This window comes from Mesoplodon mirus (assembly GCF_964341445.2).
Source record: "Mesoplodon mirus genome assembly, chromosome: 11".
Taxonomy (NCBI): Eukaryota; Metazoa; Chordata; class Mammalia; order Artiodactyla; family Ziphiidae; genus Mesoplodon; species Mesoplodon mirus.
The window spans coordinates 21,326,665-21,344,388 of record NC_138987.1 but is presented as its reverse complement, the minus strand read 5'-3'; the positions used below and the strand labels follow the sequence as shown (position 1 = coordinate 21,344,388).

The 17,724-nt window shown below is 43.3% G+C and overlaps 1 protein-coding gene across 1 annotated transcript in view; it reads right to left on the bottom strand.

The window, feature by feature from the left end:
• CFAP54 (cilia and flagella associated protein 54) overlaps positions 1 to 17,724 on the bottom strand; it is a gene marked incomplete at its 5' end in the record, with an annotated part of 318,667 nt that overhangs the window by 140,046 nt on the left and 160,897 nt on the right. Inside the window, 5 exons of the mRNA XM_082636308.1 lie at positions 1,179 to 1,388; positions 1,685 to 1,772; positions 3,848 to 4,042; positions 6,577 to 6,729; positions 12,517 to 12,596. Of these exons, the coding sequence (XP_082492434.1) occupies positions 1,179 to 1,388; positions 1,685 to 1,772; positions 3,848 to 4,042; positions 6,577 to 6,729; positions 12,517 to 12,596 (726 nt within the window). The remainder of the gene's footprint in view (positions 1 to 1,178; positions 1,389 to 1,684; positions 1,773 to 3,847; positions 4,043 to 6,576; positions 6,730 to 12,516; positions 12,597 to 17,724) is intronic.

The window sequence follows — 17,724 nt, the reverse complement described above, 5'->3', positions numbered from 1 at the left end:
TCACAATGATCCTTGTAAGAGAAAGGCAGGAGGGTCAGAGTCAGAGAAGATGTGAGGACGGAAACAGAGCTCGGAGAGAGAGAGAGAGAGATGACAGGCTCTTGGTCCTGAAGACAGAAGATGGAGCCGAGCTGAGGAATGCAGGAGGCCTCTAAAAGCTGGAACATGCAAGAACAGATCGTCCCCTAGAGCCTCCAGAGGGAGCTCAGCCCTGCCAACACATTGATTTTAGGACTTCTGCCCTCCATAACTATAAGACAATAAATTTGTATTGTTTTAGGGCACTAAATTTGTGGTAATTTGTTATACCACTAATAGGAAACTAATACAGTCTGTGTTATGGGCTAAATTATGTGACCCACTGCACCCCCGAAATTCATATGTTGAAGTCCTAACCCCTAGTGCCTCAGAAGGTGACTATACTTAGCAATAGGTCTTTAAAGAGGTAATCATGTTAAAATGAGGTCATTAGGGTGGGCCCTAAGCCAATATGATTGATGGCCTTAGAAGAAGAGGAGATTAGGATGCAGACACGCACGGAGGGAAGACCATGTGAGGACAGAGTGAGCGGACAGCCACCTACGAGCAGGGAGAGAGGCCTCAGAAGAAACCAGCCCTGTCAACACCTGGATCTCGATGTCAAGCCTCCAGAATTGTGAGACGATAAATTGCTCACAGATTGGTATTCTGCTGCTAGTCTGTACTAGCAAACTAATACAGTATGTCATGTAATTCCTGTCACCACAGTTTACAGATGAGAACTGAGGCTCAGGCAGGATCAGTAACTTGCTGGGGGCCCTGAAGTTAGGCCCTAGTCAGCCTGCCTCTACGTTGTTATTCCTTCTCAAATACCAGCTGTTCATCCACTCGTTCATTCATTCAACAAGTAGTTATTGAATCCCATCTCCATGCCAGGCACTCAGGATACACTGCTGAACAGAACAAGGACCTATGCCCACGTGGTTCTCACACTCCAGGTGTGGCAGGTGTTAACAGGAAGAGGAGATGGCCATCAACAAGAAACAGCACAAATAAGTAAACCGTATACGCCTGTATGATACGGACATAGCTGCCCGGGAACCCAGTGTGTGTGAGGTGTGGCACCCTACAAAGCACGGGTGGGCAGCCCACAAAGGAGGAGACAGCTACGACACAGACTGCTCCATCGTCACACTCACTGTGCTATCTTCGCTGATATCACCGCCCCTTGCAAACAGCCCCAAATGCCAACTTTTGACAGAAACTCCTCACTGTAGTCTTTGGAACCTGGAGGTGAACAGCTGTCAGTGGCATTGGTGAGTGAGCTGACATACTCCTTCCATGTATGGAGCACGTCTTGTTTTCTGAATATGTCGTCAAGAGCTTGACTCCAACATTTAAAAGCAGCCCTAGAAGAGAAAGAGAGCATGCAGCAGCATGTTTTCTGAGATCCGTGTTATGAAATCTATCTTCCAAAAGGGAAGGCAAATGCACTGAAGAGACATTTTAATTAAAATGTTAGAGAATGGATCTATACCATTTATGGCTCATAACCATTTCTCTCAGGTAGCATTTGATGAATAAAATGCAGCAATGGAATATTATCAACAGACTAAAATTTATGAAAGGCAGTATTTTTCACAATAATTAAACATTTTTTCAGCTGAACAAAGTTTCCCTTGTTTTACTGACTCCTAAAAACTACCTTTTCTTTTGTGCGAAGACAAGAAGACTTCCAAGTTCATGCAATGCCTGAACGTTAAGACTTCTTTCATTGTTGGTTTGAAGAACATCTGTATTTTTAATCAAGTGAAAGAATAAATGTCAGTCCCTGGAAAATATTTCCTGTATATTTGCAAGAATATTTTAAATTGCCTTATACCTTAACTGTGTAGATAAGCAAACTTCAAGCTAATAGAGCCTTTAAATGTCACACAATGTGGGTAGAGAAAGAGAGCAAACGATGTTCTATTTTAATGTCATGGAGTGGGAGATGGGGTCAAAGAGGTGGGAAACGTGGAGAAAGTACAGTAAGAGTCGGGCAGGTTGAGATGGTGAAGGAGAAAAATCCAGAAAAATTGTGCGGCAGAAAGGGCTGGGTATATATATGTGGCAATGTGTGTGGCCAGAATACGCTTTCTGGGGAGGGTGAAGAAGCGGGTAGTGGTAAGATTACGGAGGCACCTGAGTGCCACGTGGAGAAATGTGGACACTATTCTACAGCACATGGGAAGCGTTGAACAGTTTGTTTTTGATCAGGGATGTGACAAGAGCACAGCACTTTGGATTCTTCCTTTACCCAAATGCAAAAAAGCACATCTTGAATAGTACCTGAATTTGTTGTTTTCTGATGAATACATGCATTCCAGGATGTGCAGCCAAAAAACCCAACTAACATGGCAATGGTTTCTAACGAGGGCAGCAATGTCCCCTACAGGGTATTTTAGAAATTTGAGGAGGGTTTTGTTAGTTGTCACAATGGGGCATCTGCTAGTATTTCCTAGGTAAGGACCTGACACTTGATGGCCTGCCATGCACAGAACCTTCCCCCACAGTGAGGAAAAAGGTGAGAAACCTATTTATAATTATTTGAGTCTAACACCTAACTTCATTTCATAGAAAGGGTATGTTTGCGTGTGTTCAAAATGCTCTGAGTTTTCCAGAAATGCAACCACTGTAATATTTTGTTTTGTCCAGAATGGCCTAGATTTGCCATTTTAGAACATCATGTCACCAAAATGAGCAATGCTGATAGTACTTGAGTTACCAATACACCTGTATCGGTCTGCATTCGTAGCTGTCACACTCATGTGTATCTTGTATACTTTACATACTATATGCGAGCATCTGATTGCTTCTCTATACCTCTAGTGCCTAAGCTCTTACATACCAACAAATAGATTCTTTTATTATAAAGTTATTTCATTTGATTTACCCTTCATTTTATATTTAGAGCTTTATATTGATTTTTAAAAATAATGTGCATAGGAAGAATAAAGGGGGAGTTACAAAATGTCTGTTATAAAAAAAGGGGGGACGTTGGGTCTACAACATGGGCTGAATTTATACTGCTGAATTTGCAGAAAAAACAAATCAAGTGGAAAGACAAGGAAAATGGAATCAGCCACGGCAGAGCAAAAGCACATAACAGTGGCCACATCTCGACAAACGGTTCACAGATTCAGTTAAGGTGGGATGGATGGGACGGTGCCTAGAATCTCACAATGGTGACAGCCAGTCTGGGAAAGTGGGGGATGGGGGGGGGCTGGAAGCTGCTTGTCTTGACGCTGCTTGTCACTGTCCACGAGGGTGTGATGAATAGATTCTATGTTCAAGCTCTTTCATCCTACTTCTACAGATAACATTTCAGTTACGGTCTAGCACAGGGAACTATATTCAATATCTTGTAATAATCTATAATGGAAAAGAATCTGAAAAAATATATAGATAGATAGATATATAACTGAATCACTTTGCTGTACAGCCGAAACGACCACAATGTTACAAATCAACTATACTTCGATAAAAAAAATAAATTTAAAAAATCATTTAAAAAAGATAACATTTCGGGCTTCCCTGGTGGCGCAGTGGTTGAGAGTCCGCCTGCCGATGCAGGGGACACGGGTTCGTGCCCCGATCCCGGAAGGTCCCACATGCCGCGGAGCGGCTGGGCCCGCGAGCCATGGCCGCGGAGCCTGTGTGTCCGGAGCCTGTGCTCCGCAACGGGAGAGGCCACAGCAGTGAGAGGCCCGCGTACAGCAAAAAAAAAAAAAAAAAAAAAAAAAGATAACATTTCAAGACCAAACACAATCTCAACATTAATGTGACAAATCATATTGAAAATGAACACATAATGAATAAATCTTACTAATAGTTTCATAATAAGAAGAAATTACGAGTCCAAGTTGTGAGGAGGGAAGTTTGCTTTTCTCCACTGAGCTGAAGACTTGGAAGTGCTCCTGAGAAAGGTCAGGGGGTGTTGGCATGTGCATCTCTTCTGTCCCCAGGCAAAACTCCACCTTTCTGGTAGTGAATTTTAAATTGTTCATTCCTCCTTTGTCTCCTAAATTCATGAAAAAAATTTAAAAAAAACTTAAAAATGGAGAAAGAAGGGAAGTTGATGAGGAGGAAAAAAGTAGAAGTGGAAAAGGAGAAGGAAGGAAGGGTTTTGTACAGCGCTGAGACTCATTTACAGCTCGAAGGACACCATTTCCTTAAACATCGTATCTCGAATCATTTCTGAAGAGCCCAGGTGTGTGATGTGCTCTACACTCGTGTTACCTCATAAGGAACAGCACAGGGGGGCAGTTTGCTGGAAAGTAAATGTTGAGATAATACTTTGCTCCTCGTGGGGACTGGCAGAAGTTGCACAGGTTTTGAGTTTGCCTCTTTTCTCTTTTTTTTTTGTTTGTTATTTTTTGCGGTATGCGGGCCCCTCACTGCTGTGGCCTCTCCCGTTGTGGAGCACAGGCTCCGGACACGCAGACTCAGCGGCCATGGCTCACGGGCCCAGCCGCTCTGCAGCATGTGGGATCCTCCCGGACCGGGGCACGAACCTGTGTCCCCTGCATCGGCAGGCGGACTCCCAACCACTGCGCCACCAGGGAAGCCCCGAGTTTGCCTTTTTAAAAAGAGTTTCCAACAGTAAGATGTTAGTTTGCCTCTGGGGCAGAGATCTCTGGGATAGAAGCAGTGCAGAGGTACTTCTGACCTGAGGGGAGAAAAAAAAATGGGAAAGAACCTGTCTCTGTATAAGAAAAGAGAAGAGGGGCTTCCCTGGTGGCGCAGTGGTTGAGAGTCCGCCTGCTGATGCAGGGGACGTGGGTTCGTGCCCTGGTCTGGGAAGATCCCACATGCCGCGGAGCGGCTGGGCACATGAGCCATGGCTGCTGAGCCTGCACGTCCGGAGCCTGTGCTCCGCAACAGGAGAGGCCACACAGTGAGAGGTCCACGTACTGCACAAAAAAAAAAAAAAAAAAGAGAACACACAGGAAAAAAAAAAAAAAAAGGAAAAATATTCTAGGAAGTAGTCAAAAACCTCAGAGACAAAGAAGCTAAAATGGATTTAGGTCTACAGCCCAAGGACTGGGGATAAACTGCTGAGAATATCTTAGTACCAGGTGAAATTCAGATTGAGGTGGTGTAAACCATTCTTAGGAATTGTATTTGCTTTTTTTATTCACGTCCCTAACCACTTTTAACGTACACCATAATTGAAAGAAGTTTAAACATGACGTGGAGGGCCAATTTAATGTAATGTGTGTCTGTGGACAATACAACCAAAAACTGTGGGTACATATCATAGTAAGTGCTTTCCGCAGGGAGAAGGGGCAGCAACAAGAATGAATACATATTGATGCAAACATCCATACAAACATATACACATACATAAATAAAACTTGTCAGGGGTTGTAAAAAAAATTGGTCAAACTTCTAAAAGATCAGTTCAGAGACTATTAGCATCTTAGTTAGATGCTAAGTTTTTTTTTTTTTAGTAATTTTTTTTTATTAGTTTCTGCTTTATAACAAAGTGAATCAGTCATACATATACATCTGTTCCCACATCCCTTCCCTCATGCATCTCCCTCCCTCCCACCCTCCCCATCCCACCCCTCCAGGCGGTCACAAAGCACCGAGCTGATCTCCCTGTGCTCTGCAGCTGCTCTGCGGCTGCTTCCAGATGCTAAGTTTAAATCTATTATTAATAACTTTAAAATGCAATTTTTTTAAGTTTATTAATTTAAATTTATTCTTTAAGTTTATTCTTCTTATTCTGATAAATGTGAACAGCAAGTATTATATATACAAATTAGGGTTTTAACAAATTTTAAATTACCTAAATGTAGATAATTTGAGATTTTTCTCGGCCTGAATTTGAGTATCTTCTTTCTCTCTGAGGTTACCACTTAACCACTTGAAGTCCTGCTTTGACTGAGTTTACAAATCAATAGATTTTGAGAAGGAAGAAAACAAGTGTAATGTAACCAAGAACAGTGAATATCTTTTTTTTAAGCTACAAGAAATCTCTAAGATCAAAACCTATGGTATTAATAAGAAATTTTACGAGATGTGTATATTAAAATGCATCCCTTTCTTAGACATTGATAAAGTAGTGTTTTGGTAAAAGATTGTAGTTAATTCGGTATGAAACAATTCATCTACTTATAAAAATAAAACAAGACTATAGCACTGCTTCCATATTTACTCCACTTAGGGATTATGCTCATTTCACAGAAGGCATAGAAGCAGATGAGTGAGGCAGTGCTTTGGTTGGAATAAAGTGTGAGAAACAGAGATGTAATCCACTAGACAAGAAGAAGAAAGTGAAAGGCAGCAGGGAGTGGGCACGGAAGTGGGGGAAGCAGGAACCTACGGCAGAACACAGTAGACCCTCGGGGAGGTACCCTGGGTAAATAAAGAGGAAGGGATGTAGAGCAAGTACAGTCAGCCCTCCATTTCTGGGTATGCAGAACCATAGATACAGGGGGCGGGGGAGGGGGGCTGACTGTAAGAGACGTGTACATCCACGTATTTTGGTATCCACAGGGGGTCCTAGCACCAATTCCCCACAGATGCCACGGAACGACTGTATTTTACCTTGTGTCTGGGCAAGAAATAACGAAAGCAACTTTCTGCTGTGTCGGATTGATCTGCTGTGATATTTGGATTTTTCCAAGGTCTCTCTAAAACATCTCAAAGTGTCTGTCACGTCCACGGGCACACAGAGGAGCTCTTTGGCTTTGCTGTATTCTGAAAGGAAAGGGAAGAGTCACGTGAGGGATGAAATGTTGCAGCAAGCCAATAAGCAGCAAAAGACTTTAATTCAGAGAATTTCTTGGGCCCAAACGAAAGCTGCTAAATTCAAAGCCCCCAGGTCTGCAGCAGTTGTTTCAACGTTCAGATCAAATTTTTTTTTTTTGGTATATTTGACAGTTCTTTTTAAAAAAAAGAAAAAAACTTAGAAAACTTTTGATTTGTATGAAATGCAAATAACTTTAGATCTTGCCAATTTTCCTAATGAAGCCTCCTACTTTTTCTTTTGCTGATCATAAAAGATGAAATAATCTACTCCTTTTCAGCAGCTTCTTCAAAGCCAAGGTGCCTTGGGAAGGAGACGAAAGGAGGAAACAAAGAGGCTTGGAGATGGGCAACTGCTCCCTTGAGAGAAGGAAAAGACAGCTTTCTAATACTGGAGGATGCAGAGGAAAGGAAGATGAAACCATCAACAGGTATGGAACTACAAAGCAGGCCTGAAAAGTGGCCAGAAGGGCAGATGTTGGCAGAGAGCTGCTGCGAGGTCCCTGGAGAGGAAGTGACGGTCCCATGAATTAGGCTGCAGACCGGCTGCATACACCATGAAGCAGGCACACAGGAAAGAAGAAACACAGGCTTCAGATGAATAACAAATAAATTTACCCCTTCAACAAGCTGAGCAGGTCAAATATCCCCTGTAAAACCTGAGGTCTTGAGAGTGCAGCAACTTGCTAGGGAACAGGGCTATAAGAGGTTAAGAGGCATGACCTCTGCCCTCAAGAAATTTACCGTTTAGCTGAAGCAAAGAGGCATTCTAACACTGGAGTATGAAAATGACCTTGACAGAAAGTATCTGGTTACATGTGAAAATGAGGGAAAGATAGAAGAGAGAGATCATGCAGGCAGGAAAGGATGAGCAAGAAAGACTTCACGGGAGAGAAGATATGCCAGCTGTGTCTTAGAGGATAGGGAAGGTCAGATCAGGAAGAAGAGGCAAGGGGTTTCAGACAGTTAGAATAAGAATAGCTGAAGTTGATTAGGTGTTTACACTATGCCAGTAACTATTCTAAATAATTACTGTGATAGTCTCACTGAATCCTAGCAACACCCATAAGAAGGACGTATTATTATATCCTCATTTTACAGATGAGGAAAATCAGGCGTAGAGAAGTCTAGCAGCATCCCTTGGGTCACAGAACTGGTTTGTGCAAGGAGGGGGTGGGAGCAGGATTAAGGGTGGCGATTCAGGGCACAATGAGATGACATGGCCAGTCCTTTTGAACTGAGAAGGGAGGGTTTCCAGAGGCCTGAAGCCCTCGCTGAGCAAGTGGCCTTCATCCTCTTTAATGGGCAGTCAAGGAACGGTTTTGAGTAGGACCCCAGCAGAAAGAGATAAGTATTTCAGGAAGAGTTAGCCCGCTGCTGTACGCACAGCAGCCTGCAGTGGAAAGAGGGTGGTGGCTGGGAGGCTGTGAAGTTATAACACAGACATTGTATGATTTGAACTTGACTGAGGTGGTAGCAGTGGAAACGAGGGAGGGACACAGGGAACATTCCAATGTTAGAAGCGACAGGAGAGTGGTTAATTGGCTACGTGGCAAAGAAAAGAAAGGAGTGGGAATTACCTCTTCCCCATCTTTCAGGGCCAATGACCTTGCTTCCTACCTCAATGGGAATAAATGGGAGGAATCCAAAGGGATTTCCTGCAATCCCCTACCATCAGACCCCCCCAGCCCCCAGCACCTGTGCCCATCTACACTGCCAGGGCATCACTCCAGCAATTCTCCTCTCCCCTCCAAATCATCAGTTTTTCCCTCTGCTGAATCATTCTCAACAACATTTTCCTTTTTTCTCCTATCTTAAAAAAAAAAATCAAAAAAATTTCATGTTCATTGCAGCATTATTTACAATAACCAAGACACAGAAATAGCCTAAGTGTCCATCAACAGATGAATGGAGAGAGAAAATGTGGTATATACCCAATGGAATATTATTCAGCCATAAAAAAGAAGGAAATCCTGCCATTTGTGACAACACAGATGGGCCTTGAGGGCATGATGCTAAGATAAATAAATTCAGACAGAGAAAGACAAACACTGTATGATGTCACTTATATGTGGAATCTAAAAAAAACCAAACTCATAGAAACAGAGGAGAGATTGGTGGTTGCCATAGGCAGGGGGTGGGGTGATGGGCAAAATGGGTGAGGGGGCCCAGAGGTACAAATGTCAATTACAAGATAAATAAGTTTTAAAGCTGTAATGTATAGCATGGTAACTATATCTAAATTTCTAAAACAGAAAAAAAAATATTTTTAAAAAATAAAAACCCTTTCTCTTGACCCTACTTGCCCCTCAAGACACCATCCTATTTCTCTGCTCCATTTTACAACAGAACTCCTCAAAAAGTTCTATTTTCACTGTTCCCCATTCTCTCTTGAACCTGCTTAGATCAGACTTTCCCCCATCATTTCACCCCAAGGATCTTCACGTGGCTACATCTAATGTTCAATTTTTAGACTTTATCCCTCATAAATTTTCAACAGCATTTGACCCAGTTGCTAATTCCCCTCCTCCTTGAAATACTTTCTTCCCTTGGCTTAAAGGTCCTTTTCCAAACTTACTGACGCTCCTTCTTAATCCTCTTTGCTAATTCATCCTCATCTACCCAACCTCTTAATACTGGAAAAGCCCAGGGCTCAATCCTTAGAATGCTTCTCTTTTCTTAACTAACATTTGAGGCAGGCTGGGACCTGGGACCCTTTGCTGCAGTGCTTGCACCTGGACAAGCATCTGGTCAAGCAACAGAACACAAAGAAACTATAAGGGACTAAAAATAACTGCGTGCATGCACAGTTGGGGCAAATCGTGAACAATAAGATATACAGACTGTCACTTCTGAGGTGCCGGGAGCAAAAGCAGGGTCCTGGGCATGATCCCTGCATACAGGACCACCAAGGGTGCGGGGAGACCACCCTAAGGGCCCCTCCGGCCTTACCCACTGATCTGCCCTCACGCCCCGTTTAAGGAACCAGCCCCCATGCCAGTCGGGGAGCGAGCAAGGGAACCTGTTAATTCTTCTTGCTCCCCCGGGCGGTAGCACGAGTCCCATTAAAGCCTTGCCTGAATTTCTCGTCCTGCCTCTTATCAACTTCTACTGATTAAAGAGGCCAAGAAGCCAGGTTGGTAGCACATTCACCCCCTTGATGACCTCATCTAGTCTCACGGGTCTCAGTATCCACACGCTGCTGGCTCCCAAGTTTCCATCTCTGGCCTCCACTCTCCTGAACTTCTGAGACTCATCTAGCCAATGGTCTCCTCCACTGTGCGTTTAATAGACATCTCACACTTAACAGGTTCCCAACTGATTTCTGAATCTTTCCTCCCTAAACCTACTCCTCCCATAGTCTTTCCCCATCTTATTAAGGGATGGTTCTATTTTTCCAGTTGCTCAGGCCAAAAGCTGAAGTCGTCCTTGACTCTTCATGCCATCTCATGCCCCAAGTCAAATTCACAACAAATTCTGGAGGCTCCCTCTTCAGAAAACATCCAGAGTGCCACCATCGCTCACCAGCTCCACTCTCCACTCCCACTTCCACTGTGTTCCAAGACCTATCATCTTCTTTTGAATTACTGAAATCACCGCCCCCAATCAGTCTCCCTGTTTCCACCCTTGCCACTTTCAACATAGCAACCAGAGGATGCCTTTTAAAATGTAAGTTCTCTCAGGACTTCCCTGGTGGCGCAGTGGTTTAGAATCCTCCTGCCAATGCAGGGGACACGGGATTAATCCCTGGTCCAGGAAGATCCCACATGCTGCAGAGCAACCAAGCCCGTGTGCCACAACTACCAAGCCTGTGCACCTAGAGCCCATGCTCCACAACAAGAGAAGCCACCGCAATGGGAAGCCCACGTACCACAATGAAGAGTATCCCCCACTCACCGCAACTAGAAAAAGCCTGCGCACAGTAACAAAGACCCAATGCAGGCAAAAATAAATACATAAAAAAATAAATAATTTAAAAAAATAAAATGTAAGTTATTTCATGTCACATCCCTGTCCAAGACCCTCCACTGGCTCCCTCATCACCTAGAGCAAACACCAAAGCCCTTGAAATGACCTCTAAGGCCCAACATGAACAAGCTCCCCATCTCCTCACTATTTTCCCCCTCACTCCCTCCCACACCAGGCATGTTTCCACCTGAGGGTCTTGGCAACAGTGGTTCACTTTGATCTAGAACATTCTTCCCTCAGATATCTCCATGTCTTGATTCCTCAGCTCCTTAAGCTTATGGCTTAACCATTAACTTCTCAGTGAGGCCTCCTTTGATCACCCTCTTTAAAATTGTGGCACCCAGTATCTTCTGACGTACTACATGTTTTACTTGTTTATTGATTGTCTCTGGCCACTAGAATGCAAGTTCCATGAGGGCAGGAATTTTTGCCCATTTTGTCCCCTGAATTCACCCCTGGCCTATAACCATACCTGTTGTGTGGTATGTGCTCAATAAATATTTGTTACATGAATGAATGACAACAGTTTTCAAAGCTAAATGGCTGGGATAAACTTTATTAATAATCACTTCCATAGGCATTAATCACAATCAATCCTTACAGCACCTTACAACTAGCAGAGATAGATATCACTTATACTTTACAAAGGAGGAAAGGTGAATTTGAGGGACATTCCCTTGTTTTAAACCCTTAACAAGAGATAAGAGAGAAAACCAGGGTTCAAGTCTGAAGCCTTTCCCAACTAGTTTTCCAAAGGGTATCGGACCTGGAGAACAGGAAGTGACACCAATTTGAGGCCTGCTAATGTGGGCACAGAGACACTTTGAGAATAAGACAGGAATAAGCCTGGGGTCCTTGTAAGCCCAGGGAGATCCTGACGGAATTCACAACACAGGGTCACATTCAAATGGCCATAGAGATAAATCTTTCATTACCACCCTCACGTCTAGAAACCCTGGAGGCTCTAGTCAAACCAGGAACACGGCCACATGGAGAGGAGCATCTGTCCCCCGGGCAAGCTCACTCTTGACACACTTCCCTGTCACGCATTTAAGAGGATCACATACGTAGGCCACAGTAGCTCTTTATTAGCTCCCCGGTGATCTCACTCTTCTCCTGCCAACTTCGCTCGTCTGTCCCCTCCATCCTGTCTCCACCATCTCCCCTCCTCTAAGCGTGCACAGTCCTGCACCATCCCCGACAAGGCACACCCCTCCCCCCCCACCCCAACCCGTATGCACAACACCCTGAGGATCATAGGTTTCTGCTCTGTTCCTCCATTCTCTTGCCAGAATTCATGAGCTTGGCTTTCATTTTTTCCTCCATAGAGAGTGAGATGAGGGAAAGAAGTCCAGCAACGCAAAGGAAAAGGAGGAAGCTGGAAGCCCTCACATATTAATATTTTGAGACAGTTACTTTCTCCAGGCCTTCATTTTATTTATTTATTTACTTATTTATTTATTTTTGGCTGTGTTGGGTCTTCGTTTCTGTGTGAGGGCTTTCTCTAGTTGCAGCGAGCGGGGGCCACTGTCGCGGCCTCTCTTGTTGCGGAGCACAGGCTCCAGATGCACAGGCTCAGTAGCTGTGGCTCACGGGCCCAGTTGCTCCGCGGCATGTGGGATCCTCCCAGACCAGGGCTCGAACCCGTGTCCCCTGAATTGGCAGGCAGATTCTCAACCACTGCACCACCAGGGAAGCCCCAGGCCTTCATTTTAAATATCTATTAAAACTGGGATGGTAATATTTACCTCCAAGGGTTACTGTTCTAACCTGTGTGTGAAGTGTCCAGCATAGCACCGGTCATGGAGGAAGCATTCAACAGACGGATGCTCACATGGTGACCGTCAGTCCTATGTTTAAAAAATATCCATTGAGCATGTACCATCACTAGATGCCATGCTAGGCACTGAGGAGGTACAAGTGAACAAAACAGACACACTCCCTGTTCTCCCAGAGCTTACATTCTAGAATAAAATTCACGAAGGCACGCCAGTGATTGGGGGCGATAAGAGGGATGGAAGAGTAGATGTCTGCCATCTTTAAAATATGAGGTCTGAATAAAATCATCCTGCTACTTTTTATCAACTATCTGCTTATAAATCATTCCTCTTTGTTTTTTTCCTAAGCTATCTTTTACTTTACTTTTTTTTTCTTCTTTCAAGCCTAGTATACCCTTTTTCCTTATACTCTAATTAGGGCTCTGTTGGTGTTTTGGTGGCTGTCTACATGAGATAAATGATGCAAAGGAATAAGGAAATATTAGCTTTGCAGGCCTCGGCCTGCCATCTTTGTCTCAAGGGGTTCCTCTCTGAAAACTTCCATGGACAATTCAAGAAGCTATTTTAAAGGCACTAATAGCCTCAACGGTTTGCAATAGGTAAGAATAAGAAGGAGGAGGAGAAAAAAGACTCGATTTACTACATCTCTCATTGTACCGGTGTAGATATTAAAATTGAAATGCCAATGACCCCAGAGAGATGCGTTCACCAAGGAAGGATCAGGGAGTGATACAAAATTTGGGCTGCTTTCTACACACTTGGTCACATCAATCTAAATGTCCAGAGGTACTAAAAAAACAGGCCAGCCAAAGGGTTCAAAATTCCAACACACCTGACGACTGAATTACCCTATTAGAGAACTTAAATACCAATAAGGTCAAAACTCAAGAAAGAGATCCCAGACAGAATGCAAAAACATCTACAATAAAAGGCACATCCATAGAGTTATCTCCCCTTTGAAGCTTAACAAGCAGGCAAGTTACTCATCCATAGAAAAAGTCATCTGTAAGGTAAGGTATTCTCACTCCTCCAAATCCTACAGAGACTATACCAAATTACATATGCATTGTTAAATAACTAGAGGGAGAATAGAATGCTGTTAAATAATGAGAACACCAAATGTTCCTAGGCACTGGAGCATTACAATACCTGTTCTGAAGAATTAAATGTATCAAGCAGTACCCCCAAATGCTGTTAGGCCAAAAGGGAATCTATGAGGTTCTAAAGCAGTGACCTGGTGTGGAAACCATCAGAAGTATACTTGGTCTTTTTAAAAATTCTTTTAAGAATTGCAAACATGTCTTGGTGATATACATAAGACCCATCATGCTTATAAACATGTTAATGATCTGAATTCAGTATACTGAAAAAAAATTCAGCATCCTAAAAATTTGCCTAATAAACTCAAAAGTCCAGGCCAGATTATGCTCCTAGTCACAGAGGTCCTACAGTTTTATAAGGAGCTATTAAGGTGGACGCCAAGATTTTAATGATAATTGCTCAATGTAAAACCTGTAGTTACTAGGCAGGATCATCTAAAAACTGTGAAACTATCATAACAAGTCACAATAAAGTATCTGTCTCCCCATTAACTACTGAGACATAGCAATTTTTTCTTGAGTGCTATAAGTTTAGAAGAAAGTCTAACCTGAAAGGGGACAAATGATGAACAGACCTGAGAGCTTAGTGGAGCCCTTATGGGTTAAGCAATCAGACGGACCAGGGTTTGAATCATGGTTCCAGTACTCACTAGTAACACTAAATTTTCTCATCTGTAATAATAAGCATAATAATATCTACCTCCTAAGATGGTTAAAATTAAAGAAGGTAATAGTTATAAAGTACTTGGCTCAATCATTACTGCCATTACAATAATTTTTAGATTTTATCTATTTGAATATTCCTGCTCTGTTCATTGCTCAAACTGGCTATACCCCCACCACCACTGAGAACCATTCCAAAGGACCACTGTAGCCCGATTCCCCCTGCCTTCCTTTCTGTCCCGCCACCTGCCATCTTGCCTTTCCAAACGTAACTTAACAATAGGCAGGCAAAGTGCTTTTCTGACATGTTGTGGCCATCATCAATAAGCACCTGCTGGTCACACAGGTCTAGAGTTTTGCTACGTATGCTTCTCCTACCCCTGATATGCTAGTCATCGTTTTGATAACAAGCATTTTCGACACATATTCTCACATTTGTTGCCAGCTCTTTTTAGGATGGAGGGGATAGTATAAATCACATTCTGAGTTATGGATCCCAGATTGGGGAATCTCCAGAGGTTTGACGGACAAGATGAAGAAAAGGAGAACACACCCAGGAAGAATCATGCTCTTTGACTGGAACTAATCACACGTGATTGACCACAGGAAGGTGGTCCTCCCACTGTTCACTGAATATGAGAAGACAATTTATCAGTAAATTGTCATGAACAGTAAAATATCATGAACAGTAAAACCTACAAGTTCATGGTCACCAACCTTACTCAACTGGACCCTCTACACTGCTCTGCAGCCCTTCTATCCTCCCTTTTCCTATTTTTCTCAGTGGCCGGTCAACCCTCTCACATCCCTCCTGAAATCTCCTACCCTATCAACCTTGGCTGTGCTCTCAACCCCCTGCTTCATTAAAAAAATCTCCAGTACCCAGTGAGGATGCCTTCAACTCCCACCATTACCATCTACAAATTTGCCTGCATTTGGGCCTGTTCTCTCCTTCCTTTCTGCCCTAGTGGCAGGGGTGTCCCCCCGTCCCCCGTCTAAGGCTAAGTCCCCTATGTCCCATTCTCTTCCTTGTTTATCCTCAAGCTCCTTTCCCTATCAAATATCTTTTTCTCCTGTCTCTGAGCTCTCCCCCTCTCCTGGCTCTTTTCATTTGATATAGAAATATGCTCCTTCTTTTCTACTAAAAACAGACACACAAACAAAACAAAACCCTCCTGAGCTGTCCTGAGCTCTACTTTTCCTTCTGGCTGCTCCTGCCCCCCTCTTCCTTGTCACTTCGAAGCTTCATGAAAGGCAACTCTCGTTTAATGACTCTGTGCAGGCACAGCTCACCACTACTGCACCCACCACTCAAAATACTTCCACTCCCCTCCCCACCATTTCTTTGAAGTGACTCTTGTCAAAGTCACAAAGTCATTCATTTGACAAGTAGATATTGAGTTCCTACTAAGTGTCAGGCACTGATGAAGGCATTTGGATTATATCAACGAATGAACCAATGATCCCTCACTTCATAGAGCTTACGTTTTATCAGGGGAGACAGACTAGTGATCAATAAATGCAACAAAAAACTGAATTATACAGTTCGATAAGTGGTTATAAGTGCTCCAGGAAAAAAGAATACATTTATTAAAGTAAGGGGAATTGGAAGGAAGCAGGCAGGGTGCAGTTTCAAACAGAACAGTCAGGGTAAGCACCATTGAACATTTGAGATGTGCACAAAGATTTTAAAGAGGTGAAGGATTTATCAGACAGGCATCTAGATGGGGGTAGAGTACTTCAGGAAGGAGAAACAGCCAGAGCAAGACCCTAAGGTGAGGACAGCAAAAAGGCCGGTGACAATGACCTCCCAAATACAACAGTCAGTCTGTCCTTATCTTATGTGACCTCTCTCTGACCGCTGACTCACACTTTCTCTCACCTTGGCCTTGTTTGTACCACTCTCATTTCCTGTACCTCCCACCTCTTGGGCCATGTCCCAATCTCTTTCAGATACTGCTCCTTCTCTCTTTGTTCCCATGACAGTCATTAGGGCTCTTCACATATTCTATCTCTTTATCCTTGAGGTACAGAGTACCATCACACTTCCCTCTCCTTTCGAAGTTAGATGTGGCCATGTGACTTTAGCCAATAAAATAGAAGTGACATGAGTCAACTTCAAGTATCAGCTTTAAGAGCCACCACCTGATTTATATATAAATCATGAATATAAAATTATAAAATATAAAAATATATATAAAATACATTCTTTTTCTTGCCTGGAAAATGGGGACAATAACAAACTTACCTCATCAGACAGTTGTTAAGCTAACATTCACAAAGCACTTAATATTCACAAAGCACTAATACTCATAAAGTGCCTGATGTCCAATGCATAATCATAATTCTTTTATGAGGGTTGTTATAATAATGAAATAAGACAATCTACATAAAGCCCTTAGCACAAAGTGCACAGGATATGCACACGGTCTTGCTTCAAAGGCTGTGCTCTGAACCATTTACTGTATACCTCCAGGTCTAGCTGCCCTAGAGAATAACGTTAGTGTTCTGTCTCCTGCCTCTAAAACGATCATGGAAGCCTGTGTCAAGATGGACATTCTATCAACCCATGATGACGAGCTGCTCAACCTCACTGAGTACAGCAGCATGAGCAAAAAACAGACTTTCCCTTGTGCTAAGGCAATGACATTTGGGGATTGTTCGTGACTGCTACACAGCCCAGCCCATTTTGACTGGCACAGCTTCCAAAGTGAGGCCATCCTCAGGTCCATACTCCACAGAACTCTCCCTGGGTGACCTCATACAAGCCCCTGATTTCAACCACTACCAATGTATTGGTGACTAAATTATAGATCTGCTGAGTGCCTCACTGGTACATCCGATCATATACTGGATCATTCTACTCAGCTATCATTCAGGCACCTTGAACTCAGTTATAGCAAAGAAATGTTTTCCTCTAACCTGCCCCTCCCTTCAGTGTTTTTTGTTGCTGTTGCTGTTTTTGTTTTTGTTTATAGAATGAAGATATCACATCTATTTAGCCACCCAAGCCAGAAACCAAGGCAACTTGAATTCCTCCCTTCCCCGTCCATCCGCCTCACCTAACGAGTGCATATCTGCCCACCCCTCTGTTCTCACCACCTAAGTCCAGGACCTCATCATGTCTGTAACACACAAGCTGGGAGCAGCTGCTCTCCTACCTCCACATGGTCTCCTTCCAACCTTTTCCCCATGCTGCTGCCGAAAGTTCAAGGACACAGATGTGATCATTTCCTCTTCCTTCTTTACATCCTTCTAACTAGCTCCCCTCAGCTCTCCAGATAAAGCTGAATCTCTTTATCCTACCTTCTAAGACCCTTTATTATCCAACTCCTGCCAACCTTTCTAACCTCAGCTTTTGCCTTTTACTTTTACGTTGACCCCGCTAAATTACACGGAGTCTCTCAAAAGCGATGCTAGCCGTTAACTATTACTGT